At 37.3% G+C, this 15,268-nt stretch overlaps 1 protein-coding gene and 1 long non-coding RNA gene across 2 annotated transcripts in view; one reads left to right on the top strand and one right to left on the bottom strand.

Moving 5' to 3' along the window:
* Positions 1-1,947: 1,947 nt before the first annotated feature.
* On the bottom strand, positions 1,948-7,587 carry LOC144639286 (uncharacterized). The gene is made up of 5 exons (XR_013568107.1): positions 7,391-7,587; positions 6,480-6,659; positions 6,308-6,369; positions 5,652-5,721; positions 1,948-4,269 (listed from the first exon to the last, which is right to left on the bottom strand). It is a non-coding gene; the product is annotated as an uncharacterized LOC144639286 (long non-coding RNA).
* A 5,148-nt stretch (positions 7,588-12,735) lies between these two features.
* The window catches only part of LOC144637619 (uncharacterized), a 114,311-nt gene continuing 111,778 nt past the window's right edge, over positions 12,736-15,268 (top strand). The window contains exons 1-3 of the mRNA XM_078496678.1: positions 12,736-12,772; positions 13,222-13,353; positions 13,830-14,123. Coding sequence (XP_078352804.1) covers positions 12,736-12,772; positions 13,222-13,353; positions 13,830-14,123 — 463 coding nt within the window. The remainder of the gene's footprint in view (positions 12,773-13,221; positions 13,354-13,829; positions 14,124-15,268) is intronic.

Here is a 15,268-nt window from a genome sequence, read left to right as displayed (position 1 = left end):
CTTTCCAAGCTGAGCAACTTAGTAGATTTTCTACCTTTCTAATACAAAAATCAAATGAGCCGGATATTAAACACAAAGACGCATTTCACATGGGATTACAAAAAGACCGTCACACGACATTAAAAAACAAAATTTGCATTTTGTTATAACATATTATTTTAAGCTTGCAAGGAAATTTTCCAATTATTTTACGGACTTAAAATTGAACAGATCTGCCAATATAAATTGAGAGACTTAATTGTATACAAGACTAGAGAGCGCATAACCGTTAAATACGTCTTTGTGTTTGTGTTTGAGAGATAACAGACATTGCTTTTTAGCGGTCATAATTGTTACTGGGTTACTTAATTTACAGTGGCCCATGTTCATAAAAATAATGGAGTATACAGTTAAGTTTTTGTTAAGTTCTTGACAATTCATGAATCATAAAAGTTAGCCAAATTAAATCGAGGCAACAAATGTTAGTTATTTTAATCACATTATAAACTTAGCCCTTCAGCAAAAGTTACAAAAAAACAGTAAATGCTTTTTGGTAAATTATTTTAACAAAACCTCTGATCCCATTTTTGGACATTTTTGATACCTTTGGGAGCTCAAAAGCTCCTGCCTAACCCCCACCCCCACCCCCCACAGATATACCGAATAGCACAGTGGAATTTCGGCATTTATCATTAGCTCATTTTCATAATTCAAGACTGACTCTTTGATGCAGCTTTTAGATATTTGATATTTTTGTAGCTTTAAATTTCCTTGATGAATAGCATATTGGAATATTTTTTCCTGTATTTTTCCGTTTTTAAAATTCAAATAGTCCATTTTACAGTTACCTGCCAAGTGACCTGGCCTTTGAATGGAAGTGAGGCTGGAGGTGACCTTGCATTGATACAAACCTTTCTGCTTTATCATGTAAATGCAAACTAGTTAGCATCAGAACATCATGATTTACACAATAAAAGCAGTGAGGTCTGTATCAAAACAAGGTCAACTTCAGCCTCACTTCCATTCAAAGGCCAGGTCACTGAGCAGACAACTGTAAAATGGCCTGTCAAAGTAATGAGAATTTGAAATATAATTGGTGATTTGACATTTTGCAACTTGAAAAACGAACCTCTTGCTATTGAACTACTGAATACTTGTAGCAGAGAAATAACCAATTCTAATTCCTGCATGAATTCATCAATAATCCTTTTTAATAAGACCATGCTTCAAGGCAAATTATGAGAATTTAGTTGAAATAAAAAATAATCCATTTTTTAATAGCAAATGTGAATCACTGGTAATTGCCTTCATTCAACAATAATGCAATTGACTGTAACATTTTCCGGCACATTGTGCACAGTACTGACAAGAGGAAACTCAATACAAAGAACGAAAAATTTAATGGCTTTTTTAACAAACTTCCCCAGCACTAGTTTACTTAAAAATAATTATTTCCCAAATTTGCAATTTTTGGCAAAATTTCAAAACTAATCTTTTTTGCAACTCAAGCTGAAGGCATAAGTGTTAAGGAATTTAGAAACTTGTGATATTTGTACACATGGGCCACTGTATAATAACTACAAGAGCCACAGACATGCAAAGCCAAGCAGATGTCACGTTAAAACTCTATTGAAAAGAAATGAAAAAAAAATCAAGTTTGAAAGTGGATAGGACCTTTGAGTAACGCAAATTTTGGAAACAAAAAGGAAAGGTAAATTTTGGAAACAAAAAGAAAAAATTAGAACTGTTGAACAAAGCAAACCACAGAATTGGTAAAACTGTAATATTTAGTGAGTAAAGATAAAACCATCAATTTTATTTTGGTTATTGAGACTAGTGAACCAAACAATCAAAAAAAAAATACTTTGATAAGCAGTCAAAATAGTCAAAATAGCCAAAATAGCCAGAGGCTCAAATTTACAGCAGTTTGCTCAATTATAAATTTGCCAAGTTATATTCTTGACTTTTTCAAACATTCAGTTTAATTATATATAGTTTTTGTAATCTGAGCTGAACTGTATAGTCTCCATTTTAATTCAAAAGAACACAAAGCCGAGTCTGTTGTTGTCTATCGGCTTTAAAACATTTAAATGTACTGTTCTAAACCAGTTCACTGTATTTCCTCAGTCAAACCCCCCACTTTGCCCCAACAACACCCAGCCCATATGTTTTTACCTCACATGAATAATTTATCCAAAATCGCAAAAACTCCTTTTAATTAGGACTTTCAGTCTGAATGGCAGGAGATTTAAGAAACAGCGACTCAGGAATGAATACATGTAAATACAATGTATCCAGCAAATTTAAATTGTTTGTATAACTTGCAGTGTTAGTCCAGGGGGTGGAGGCTGGGGGATGGATTATATTGACAGTAAACTTGCAATCTACTAAGGTATCCCCAACCCCATCTAAATTTCAATTTGAATGGAAATAATTCTGTTGATCGTGAATAAAGTCACAGAGAGATTCCTTTCATGGGGTGGGGGGGGGGGGGGGTGCTGGGGGTCTGAACTCTCCATTTCCTTACTTCCTTCCCCTTCCTTTATAGCTCCTGCTTCTTTTTGCATTTTTGTATGCAGTGTTGCCGCATGAGAATTTTTTCAATTTTTTTGACTTTTCCATCTCCCCCATAAACATGACCCACTACATAAAATTCTAGGTCCTAAGCTCCCAATCCCTCTATTTTCAGGTCTAAGCAAGTACAGTAAAATGTGACCCTTCCCCCTCCCCCAATCTATTAGCCAGTTTCCTAATTTTTGGGGAAAGTTGCAGAATGACTTCGGTGGAGTGTGGGATAGAATTGTTTTAATCAACAAAAACACATCATTTTGATACATCTGAATAGCCGGTGATTGGATTGACAGCAAATACCCCCATTTGTATTGAAATTTAAACACAGAACCCTTTCTAACAAACCTACATTTTTAATCTGTGTGTGAATAACCCTCCCACTGGCATACCAAAATCTATTTCTTCATTTTAGAAATTCCCTGCTTTTGATCAGAATGTGTAATTTTGTTGCTGGTAAATGACAATCAGTGGTACGTTCATTTCACACACATGGAACTAATTGGATTCATAATCATTCAAGTCCATCTGCAAACTACATTTAACACCCCTTGGCTAATTTTTTTCTTTTCTTTTGGCCATGTAGTACTCAGATGAACACAAACCTCTGAACCCGGCCGCCCTTTAGCATTGAGAACCTCCTCCCCCTAATACAGTCATGTCAGTAAAACCTCCTTCTAAAATGTTTCTCCTTGGTATCAGTCTGACAAAAATTGTATAATACAGTAAGGCCCCATACAAAGGTTAACTGAGGAAATACAGTGATAAAAACAAAATACATTTACAAACATGAACATTGTATCCACTTTCAAAATGTTTGAAAAATTTGATTGCAAGCTGACAATTATATTTCAAAGAAAAACTATTTACATTAGTTGGCATGTCTGTGGTCTTGCATGATCAAAAGCAGAACTTGGTTTACGTCATGCAGTGCAATGATCAAATCCAAACTTTCTTAACCTCGGCAAAACTGGGAAATGTATTAAAAAAGTGGGGTGTAGGGTGGGGGTAGGGGTGGGGGTGGGGGTGGTGGGTTGAACCCAGGAGTATCAGTAGTTTAACCAGTGCGATTGTCTTGGTGACGGTAGCCTGGAGAAAAATTGTTCTTGGCTATTGAAGTAAGTAAAAGTCACCTTCAGAATGGATTTTTAAGAGTTGTGTAAAGTGACTGAGAGTTTCAGTCCAGAAGGTTTAGTCAAATTTGTGTCCAGTCAGTAATAGCTGTTTGAAGTAAATTTAGTTTTGTTGAGGACATGAAGAAATTGTTTGAAAAATGCAACAAATCAATGGCAGTTGTTGTGGGCGTGTTATAGGGTTCCAGTTCATCTAGAGTCTGCTAGCTGTTGAATGTGTAGTCATTTGTCAGTCAGTGATGTTACAGCAACTGTAGTTCAGAATTTAGTAAGTTAGTTATTAAGTTTTGTGAAGAAAAAGAAAAGAAAATTTACCTTTCCAGGCATTTTCCTAATTTTTTAGATTAATTATATCCCTGAATTTTCCCTGATCTTCAATAGAAAAAAACCTGATTTTTTCCTGAGGGTATGGTTCCCTACCCTTGCCCTTGAAGGAACCAGCTAGCTAGGTTAAGTTTTGATTTGATCAATGCATAAGAACACAAGTGTTTACCTGGCTCCTAGATTGCAATCAATCATCAACTAGAATAATTATGCTAACGGATGATAATCGTCTCTGTCTCCTTCTTCTGAAGTAGTTTGTTGCTGCCTGTTTGTAAAGAAGAAATACAAAATTTAGACAAAAATGATTATTTTGTGCCTAGTGTGTATAACTGTACAGCCGGTAACTTAATAATTGGATAGAACAGGATTCTAGCAAAGAGAAATAGGTATACTACAGGTCTAGAGTTCAATACTAGCATTTACTATAGACCCAAAAACCTATCAATTGAGGTATAAAATGAAGACATGATTTTAAGCTAGCTTACTACAGTTTTCATGAGAGTAAGTCAAAGGGACTTTGTCACGGGGATTTTACAGAGTTTTGGCCTAAACTGTTCTGAAATTAGTGGTAGGCATATAAACTCATGAAAAACATAGTTGAACAATTAAAGGAAGATATTACCTTAATTTGTGGATAGAATTCAACCTACGGCTATAAATATTGATACCGGTATTTTTAAGACATGCGTCAACAACTTGAAAAGCAAAGCCTGAACTTTTCAAATTGCAATCCATTTCCATCCTAGCCATCAGCTTAATTGACAGTTTCAGTTCTCTAATATAGCAATTTTATTAACCCTTATTATGCTTAAAGCCCGGATTATTCTGGGATTTGTAAGAATGGCCATTCAACCACTTATGATGCCACCAATTTACAAATTAATTAGCAGATTTTTGGGATGTGCAACTAATAAAGGTTTGATAGATTTTTCCAGAGGACTGTCCATCTTGAATATTGACTGCACTCCGACAGAGCTAATAAAAAAAAACGTGATCAGTTTTTGGTGTAAAATTGGTGCTAAAACAGGCCAATATACCCGTACTTGATCAATATGGTCTCCTTTCCAGGCTATTTCATTGATTAAGACCAAAACTTTTCAGGCCAGTAGAAGGGATGCACAGAGTAAAAGATAGAGAGAATTATAAGAACGCACAGAAAAAGGAAAAGGAATGGAGCAAGGAAAAAAAATCAGAACGGTTCAGCAAAAAAAAAAAAAACAGGAAGTCCAAATTTTGTCTTATGCGTATGCGCCAAAGTAAAATGTTATTTCATCAAAAATTTAAGTGCAGTGTCAGAAAGTACATTTCTAGCAAAGTTTAGAGAAATTTAGAACTGTAGCGTCAAAAAATCAATTTAACAGTTAAAAAACGTGGTTATAAAAATGGACAATTATTTTTAGGTTTCCTAGGACACAAATATAATTTTTGGCCTTTCAAAATTCTGATAAACCCTGTGACAAAGCCCCTTAAAATTTGGGGTCAAGAAAATAGTGATGGTAATGCTAACTAACCAAGATTTACAAATGAAAAACCAGGCCGGCAGTTACTGTTAAACCACTTTTTTGCCTTCAAGGTACCGGTATATTGATTCATATGGACAAACATGCATGCAGTATAAATATAAATATTGGTAAAAGATTTCCATACCTGAGAATCTGATCTCACTGAGATCCTGGTTGTGTATAGGTAGGGGCAAATATATTTCCAACAATGGAATCTGAAATTAAAAAAAGAGCAATTTTAAAAAGATTTAATTTAATTTATTTAATTTCCTATATATACACCTTATTCATAAATGGCGGAACGCGCGGAAGAGTTTGGGTCGAGTACATGAAAGCGAGGCTAGTGAGGCTTCAGCTTCGAACCAAAACAAAGAAAAGTATGGCGAATTGAAGTAGTATTTGATAATTCTTGAAATATCTCGTCGGTTAGAAAGCGATTCTTAGGTTTTGATGACTGCCATTGGAATCTCTGGTTTGACAACTGCATAAAGGATCGTAGAGACTATACAGCTAATAAACCACCAAAACATTAACTGATAACTTAAATTTCAGCAAACCTGCCTATACAAAACCTAACAGGGAAATCCTTCCCCCACCCTACCCCACTACTCTCACCACCCCCCACCCACCCCCCCCCCCCCCCAACAAAAATTTGGCGGCGTTGACGTGAACACTTCTCAAACAGGAGAAAAATTCTTAGTTACACTGAAAAACAATCAACTAGGGGCAGAGACCCTTATTACCACACACAACTACCTAAATAAATCAAATTTACAACTGATTTTCCTAATTAAAGCTTACCTGCACTCCGTCAACACTCTGTTCTAGCACATGGACACTGCAACACAGCTCTGGCACGCCACCTGTTTGTAAAAATATCAGGGAATATTAAAAAATACAAAGTGAGTAATAGTATATCACTTTAACGATTAAAGGAATTTAACACGACAAGGAACCATGCGAAATTACAAACCTTAGATTTTATAGCGATTCATACAGCAGCTCTCCAACATGGCCGAACTGTCTGCAAAGAATGCTGGGAAGTTTCACACGCGTGTCACACACGCGACTTCAATTCGCGACCCAGATAATCTCGTTCCCAGAGTCCATCGTCTCCGGGGCGGTGTCTTCTCCGCTTGTTTAAAGCGAATTGCTGTTGAGAAAAAAAGAAAAATAGGTTTTAAACTACACTACTTGCAAAAAGTTTTGGACATTTTTGGCGATTTTATAAAGATTTGTGTCTTGCCGTGCGCGGTTAGCCGTTATTTGGGTCGTCACGGAACGCTTCTCCTCCCCTTGAATAGGGTCATTTTTCGGTTTTGGGCCTTAAAAAGGGTATCAATTTTCGCTTTCTTTATCCTTAAATAGGGTCAGGGTTTAAGAACCTTCGCGGCACACCCCTATCTGAAATTTATGGGAGTACCCCCCGGGGACGTACACCTCCATAAGACGGACACCTGGTGATGGTCCCTGCCGTTTTTCAGTCATTCTTCTGTAACAGATCTCTCTGTAAGACGGACACCTCTCTAAGACGGACAACGGACACTTTGAAACCGCCAACGGACACGCAGAAGAAGTGATTTTTCTTAGTGAATAATACTTCAAAACTTCGTATCGTCATAAAACAAAGTTAGTCAGCGCCCAAAGGATAAGAAACTTGTTAAACACAATCCGTACTGCTTAAGTGTATGGGCACCAAAGAGATACTTTTCTACTTATAATATTACAATTTGTAGAAGCTCTCAACTTTTGCTTCAACACGGGAATACGGTATTTTTTATTATTTTCAACAGTCTTGTTCCAGTTTGGAAAGTTAAAGTCAGGTTTTGAGAACTCTTGAACGTCTGCTTGATCTCCCAATGCTTGAACAAGCGAATACTATACCTGCCAACTCTCACGCCTGCGAGTTGAAAACTTCGATCTCACGCCAACTCACGCTTACGAATCAATTCCTCACGCCTGGCCGAAAAATGTGAGTTATTACAACCACAAACGACACACTTCCCAAAAAATGTAAACTCAAACCAATGTGAGAAACGAAAACTCCATGTAAAATGAGTCAATGGCGATATTTTCCCCGAAATCTCAGAGTTTTGACAAAAAAAAGGCATTGGAAACGAGGTCGTGTTTAGCAAAACACGTCCACGCACTGGGATCGGGATATGTTCGGAACGTCTTCGGAATACTTCGGACGTCTTCGGAAAACTTCGAACATTGTCGTATCGTCTTCGGAAATCCTGGCACTCTCAGGATAAAAATCTCACGCCTTTGACCCAGAAAAAGTTGGCAGGTATAGAATACATATATACCTGTTGAGTTTCCCGTGTATGTTCTACCGCTCGCTTTTCAAAGTATAAACTAGGAATTGTAACGAACAAACAAGTAAATTTTCAAATATTATTTTTGTTCCAGTTTATACTGGTGTAGCTAAGTAAGCGACTTTAAACAGACGGGTATTCGCATGCATGTTTTCGCATGCTCATAAATGCTCGCAAAGTCCATCCGATACCCCTAAACATTTCAGACTCTTTGCTGAAACGTAGTTTATGCCGGCACTGAATTACTGACTGCAACAAAATTAACATCTGTGAACATACTACGTCCTTAATATTTTACAAATACTATCAAGTATCTTTTGGCAACTTTTCGACCTCTTTTTCCTTTCGAGCAACTTGCTGCGTTTTGAGCAATTTCTAGACCGAAGATCTCCGAAGATTGTCCGAGTGTTGTCCGAAGGCCACACCAACGTTTCCGAAGATCAGTTAAGGAAATTTGCCGAAGATTTTCGTGGAACCTCCGAAGACGTTTCGACCTTTAACTTATTCCTCATTAAAACATTACAAAATTAGTCAGCAAACATGAAGTTATCGATATCTTCGCGATTTTTCTCAGTGAAAGAAATCCTTGTGATTCAAAACAGTTTTGCCTAAAAATGTTATTTAGCCTCAATTGCAGTGAAATTACATGAAAATACTTAAAAATCTTACCTTCAAAGACAACTTAGCATATATTTGGAGAAGTTGTCTTGATAACAAATGGCAGCGTTTTGAATTTTGGGGGCAACATTCGAGCAACTTTTTTAATCAAAAGCAACTTTTTGGACTTTTTGGAGCAACTTTCGAGCACCTTTTTCAGAAATGTCGAGCAACTTTTTGAATAATTTCGACCAACTTGTGGAAAGCCCTCACTCGAAGTGCCCACTTTTTCTGCGATCTCAAAAACCCATTGTTGATCATCGGGTTTGTTTACCCACCGGCTGTGTACCTAAAACCGTTAAAATGTACTGCAAAAAATTGGACGCTTAAAAATTCGGTCGCTTAAAAAATTTCGGACGGTTTTATTTCTGGATACTCTTTTGTCCGAAATGAAAATCGTCTGAAATATTTTGCAAGTAATGTATAGACTATGCACCCCAAATACCACGTTACAAGGGAATCTCGTTTCCTGCAACCCTCGATCATTTCTGGTGGTCAGCAAGTCCACAACAAGTCGAAGTATGGGAAATTACGAAGATATTTGCAAACGTGCATGTGTGGCCGAAAGCTTACTGGTTTTAAATTTTTAGCTCTTCGTTTAACGCAATGTGTAAATCTTATTCTTTACCACATATATGGAGTACAATAAGTCTATTAACTAACAAAATTAAATGGCTAACGAATGGCGAAAAGGTAACAGGGGTAACTTAATTTTCGATTCCCATTCTAAGGTTAATCTCCTTTCATACATTTTTTACCTATAATATACAAAGTAAAACCTTAATAATTTGTATGATAAATATAATTTTCACCGAGAGCACAGGCGTCCCAAAATCACGATTCGAGAAATCGATCGAATAAATGATTTATGTGAGCGATCGATTTCTCGAGTCGTGAGTTTGGGATGCCTGTGATTAAACAAGGAAAATTCAAAAAAGACAATATTAAATGTAGACTTGTGCTATTTCAAATGCAGGGCGGCTTTGAAGAATGACATTGATAATTTTAAAACCTATTTATCAAACTATTTTGATGGTTTTGCAGTTCTGGTTTTACTTAGTAAACTGTTTTTTCTTCTATTAATGTAGCTCGTGAAATAAATTTATGAATTTGTTTGATCGTGAAAGAGAAACAACCAAAAAATTAGTTACCAACAAGTTGCTGACAAAACATGTCATTTATACACGCGAAAATTTAATTTAACAACGAATGGCGCTAGAATTGCAAAGCAATATTTTAATGTTTTCTGTTTAACGAGAATCACTTCGTGAATTTTACTGGGGCCACATTTGCCTTGGCAACCCACGTTTACACTAGCATGTAGAAGGGTCGTTTACATCAATAGGTTTGTCGCGCGACATGAAAATCTATTTTATCGCAAATATTCTTTAGAGAAAAAACAACACAAAGTGACAAGTGTCTGAAGTGCTATGTTGAACTATACAGCTTATGTAGACATCATTACAACAAGATAAGTATCCAGTTGGTGAAACACAACTTCTTGCATTTTCTTTTAAAATACATTCCACAAGAAACTCCTTATTAACATGACAACACTGTGTTAAAGAGCTCTGAATCACCTGTGAGTATTTTATTTCGATGTCAGCCCCATAGATGGTTATAATACAGTGGAATTCCGCTTTACGGACACCCGCTTAATACGGACACCCCGGTATTACGGACAGTTTCGTCGGTCCCGACGAAAACCTCGTACATTTTCTGAAAAATCAACCCGTTTAATACGGACACCCGTTAATACGGACAACGGACACTTTTCCGTGTCCCGAGTGACAAACTCTTATACATTGTCAACCCCGCTTTACGGACACTGTTTATCTGTGCACTGTCAATGTTCATTGTCACAATCATTTACTAACTTCACCCTGGTAAAATAATGAAAGAATTCGTTAAAACGATTTTAATTTATTACAAAGAGTAGCTTAATAGCGTCAGTGACTTGCAAAGGTCGAATCTTCAGTCTGCCTGCTTGTGTCGCAACCTAAAAGCTTCCGTGCAAAGTAAAGTTATCGACTTTTTCAAATGAGTTCAGTTGTAGAGTTTAAGAAACGTTACGGTCAGAGTTTCAGTTACAAAGGAAACTTTAAAGAAAACGTTCTGTTGCTGTTGAAATCACAGGCAGCCCAAGCTAACGATAAGAGCCACAGTAATCTAAGACTCAATTTATAAGGATTTGTATGGGAATAAAACAATTTATCTTTTACGATATAGAAGTTCGAACGTTTTATGAATAAAATTGACTTACACTGCTGCTGTGTCGTGTTCTTCCTTGTTTGCCAGCTCCTCGAGCCAATTTGAGCCGATTTGGACGAGTTATTGCTTTGCGAAATTTTGAACACGTGTACTTTAATCTTTATTAAATATTCCCAAGGCTGGAAACTATTTTCGACAGCATGCTATGTCACTCGAAGCGAAATATCTTCCGTGAAATTGGTCAAATCGCTACAGAATTTCCAGCACCGTAATCTCCGGTAATTTCTCTTTCCTATCGTTGTCCATTTGGTTCCGAGTGATCTAGTGAAGCGTAGAAAATTTCTCCAAAGTTCGATTTTTTATTTTCTTGTTATGCGCGCGCGGCCCATCAAACCACACACAAAATGGCGTCAGGTCGGAGAGGTCGATTTTCTACGGGAAATAAAAACCGGCGTTTAAAGAAATCACGTGCCGGTGATTTTCTATTTCCTGTAGAAAATCAACCTCTCCGGGTCCCACAGCGTATTTAAGAGTTAGTGACAATATTGCCATGTCCTCCACCACTGAGGTCGATTTTGTCGGTCTGACGCCATTTTGTGTGTGGTTTAATGGGCCGCGCATAACAAGAAAAGCAAAAATCGGACTTTGGAAGAATTTTCTACGCTTCACTAGAGCACTCGGAACCAAATGGACAACGATAGGAAAGAGAAATTACCGGAGATTATGGTGCTGGAAATTCTGTAGCGATTTGACCAATTTCACGGAAGATATTTCGCTTCGAGTGACATGCTGTCGAAAATAGTTTCCAGCCTTGGGAATATTTAATAACAAAGCAATAACTCATCCAAATGGCAAACAAGGAAGAACACGACACAGCAACAGTGTAAGTCAATTTTATTCATAAAACGTTCGAACTTCTATATCGTAAAAGAAAATTGTTTCATTCCCATACAAATCCTTATAAATAGCAACTACAGAATGCAGGGCCACTTCGGTCCACCGAGTCGGCACTCTTTATAGAACGAGGCATAACACAATAGATGCATCTATTGTGTTATGCCTCGTTCTATAAAGATGAACATGCATGCTATTCTTATTCAATGACATGTAAATAAGTGGCCCTGTATTCTGTAGTTTTGCCCTCAAGGAGCCCAAATTGAGTCTTAGATTACTGTGGCTCTTATCGTTAGCTTGGGCTGCCTGTGTTGAAATGCGTTTTATTTCTTGTGTATAAGTAAAGTTGCGTCATTTTCAAATTTCACTGTTGAGTTTATCAAAGTGTAGTTTGAGTGTATGACGAGATCGTAAGGTTTTCGTAAAATCTATTATTTCAGTCAGAGCGTTCACAGTTTGCATTTGTTACAGTTACAGTACAATTGTAAACAACGTAAAGCTTCACATATATGTAAGCTTCACGTATAAAAGATATCATATCTTTTACAGTGTAGAGATAGGTTTTTCAGCGAGAAATCCTGGTTATTTACTCTAGTTTATATAATAAATAAAGTTTTTAATGTTTTATCCAAGGATTTTTAGCACTTACTAAACTTTTCATCGAAGACATTTTTAATGGTCTTTTTTCACGTTGTGGCTTAGGCCCGGTTCAGACGCCGATCTTTTCATGAGCCGAACCTAATTCCTTGAATTAAGCACATGAAAAGATCGGCGTCTGAATCAAATTAAAACAGCTATTTCAATTTGGAACGGCTCACCCGTTCTTCCCGCCTGGCTTGGCCGAGAATTTCGCCTGTGGAACGCCTTTGGAACGGCTTTGATTCAGACGCCGTACTTTTCATGTGCCGATCCTAATTCATAAATTATTATAATGTATTTTGCCAGCAGTTTGACTGGTTTTATTGAAACTGTATTAGGAACGGCCTCGGAACGGCCAAAAAGTACGGCGTCTGAATCAAGAGTCGTACTTTTGTCAATTTGGGTCGGTCCAAATTCGAATTGAGTTCGGCTCATGAAAAGAACGGCGTCTGAACCGGGCCTTAGTAGCGTTGAATAATTGTTAAAATGCGATAATACATTCACACATAAATGGGAAATAGTTTCGTGTTAAGTGTGAAGTTTTCGTGTAATTATAGGTTTCTTTGTTTAGTAACCTTTGATTTGTATATGTTATATTTATTTGCATATTGTATGTATTCGGTTCGCTTGTAATTTATCCCGTGAGTTGGTTTTCAGTTTCTGTTTATAAGCCGTGACTAGTTGCTTCAGGTAAACAAGTTCGTCTATTGGGGTTTTGGCTCGTCAAATTTGTTTTGTAAGTTCTCTCGATAATTATGCTTTGCCATTTCCTGTATTTTTCATGTCGGTTACTGTAAGCTATTTTATGTTCTTGTATTTGTAATTTGTTGTTACCGAGTTCAATCTTCATTAATTATGTTGGATTGAATTTGTGGTTGCGTTTCCTCAGCGTGTTATTAGCCAAAGCTCATCACAAAAAATAGGGTCTTGTATGAAACCAATATTTTTGTTAAGTATTTAATTCCTGACTTGCTACGAATCATTCAATTTTACCAGGCTCCTCGGTCCAGACTACCTGTGTTCTATTGAGACGTTGTGGCGTAACTTGTGGCGGGGGACTGGAAACACGTATCACTACAAGAGAGGAATATATGTCTGGCTCTTGTGTTAAGCATAAAGGCAGCTACAGTGAGTAATCAATTCAATCAGTTAATAAATATATCAACGAATGAATGAATGTTTGAACGAAGGAACGAATCAATCAATCAATCAATCAGTCAGTCTAGCAACCATCCATCCAACCAATCAACCAATGGATGGATGGATGGATGAATGGATGGATGGATCGATCAATCAATCAATCAGTCAATAAACCAATCAATCAATCAATCAATCAATCAATCAACCAACCAACCAACCGATCAATCAAATCAATCAATCAGCCAGTCCGTCAGTCGGACATTCAATCTCTCCGTTATTAAAGGGTGGATCTGGAGGGGGTATAAGGGGTTCGCCTCCCCCCTGAGATGACCTGCAGTTTTCTAATACAAATAGTATTCTGCAAAAAAGTCAGTTACGTCATTCCTTAGCGGTGCACCCCCTTCTAAGAAAAGTCCTGGATCCGCCCCTGGGATAAATAGCTAAAAATATTTTCTTGATCTTAGAGGAAGCTCCGTCCTTACACGTGGAAGCCTACAATGTAACAACGTCAACAGCGATTATAGGATGGAAATCGCTCAATAGAACTGAATCCGAAGTGGTTGATTTCACTGGGTACAGAGTCAGCATCCAGTCCGAGAGAGGCGCCAGCCGAGTAAGACTGGTGAACACAAGCATCAACTCATTGTTTTATGAAGGTCTTAACACTTTCACTAAGTACTGTGCTACAGTGGAACCGTTGATCGCTTTGGGAAGCACCCGGAAAGAAGACTGCTATTACTTTATTACAGAGGATGACAGTAAGATGTTTTGTTTTAACTGATAAATTAATCCCATTAAAGGTCTACTTTATCCTGCATCCTCTGCGGCCGTTTTCTATCTTGCGCACTCAAGTAAACATAATTCACGGCTTATTAAGTAACTTAAAGCGGCCTTCACACGACAAACTATTGGCCAACTCGTGTTGGCAAACTCGAGTTGGTGTGTGTGAACGACGCAACAACAGCAAACAAGTTGGCCAACTGTTGGCGACAAAATAGAACTTGTCTCTATTTCCACCAACAGTTTGCCAACTTTTTTTCCAACTGCTGTTGTGTCGTTCACACACAAAAACTTGAGTTTGCCAACTTTAGTTTGTCGTGTGAAGGCTGCTTAACTGTTCAAACGGTTTATTTCAAAAATGCATTTTTTATATAAGAAAATGTATGCTGGTGTGCAATGCAATAAGAACATGCAGTTAGTATAAGCCAGTCTTTGTGATGAATGTAATTTACAAGATGCGAAATAATATTTTTTGGAAACGGGCATTTTTTTGATTGCGCCAAGGGAATCACCAATATGCGTTCTGCCAAGTTTTTTGGTGGCAGCCAACATGTTGATCGATATGTCAAATATTTGACCACCAACACAAATTTGACACGAATTTGTATTTTTGCTTATTATGGGGCCACAAGTTCGTCACTACTTTTAACTTTCTGTTACATGTTTGTATTTCCTATTCAAAGTTATAATGCCCCGAATGAAGGTATTTCCAAATTATCACAAAAACGGATATTTTTTTTTACTTTTTTTCGTTTTCAATTCTATGGCCGCCATATTTGTGTCCCAAAGAAGGACACCATTATTGCGACTGCATACTAAGAACCGTAATTTTCCCAAAATTATTTTCGCAATAACGCGGCACAAAACTACAAAATTTCCTTATACCTATTGGTTTTCTGATGCTGTTTAAACCACTAAACAGTAACTTTGATAAAAATCTCCAATTAAGTGGTTCATCATCCATGGACCATCCATGGAATTCAACAACTGAGACTGGCTAGTTTCTCCACCAAGCCTCGCTTTCGAAGTGCAAACTTGTAAATTTTATCATGAACGAATTCCCAAAGCAGCAAAGATGTAAAAAAAGGCCCACGTGAAAAGTGCATAAAGGTGGCAGAGGGTT

This window comes from Oculina patagonica, chromosome 14, assembly GCF_052425735.1.
Source record: "Oculina patagonica isolate OP01 chromosome 14, crgOcupat, whole genome shotgun sequence".
Classification (NCBI taxonomy): Eukaryota; Metazoa; Cnidaria; class Anthozoa; order Scleractinia; family Oculinidae; genus Oculina; species Oculina patagonica.
This window is presented reverse-complemented; position numbering and strand designations above follow the sequence as displayed.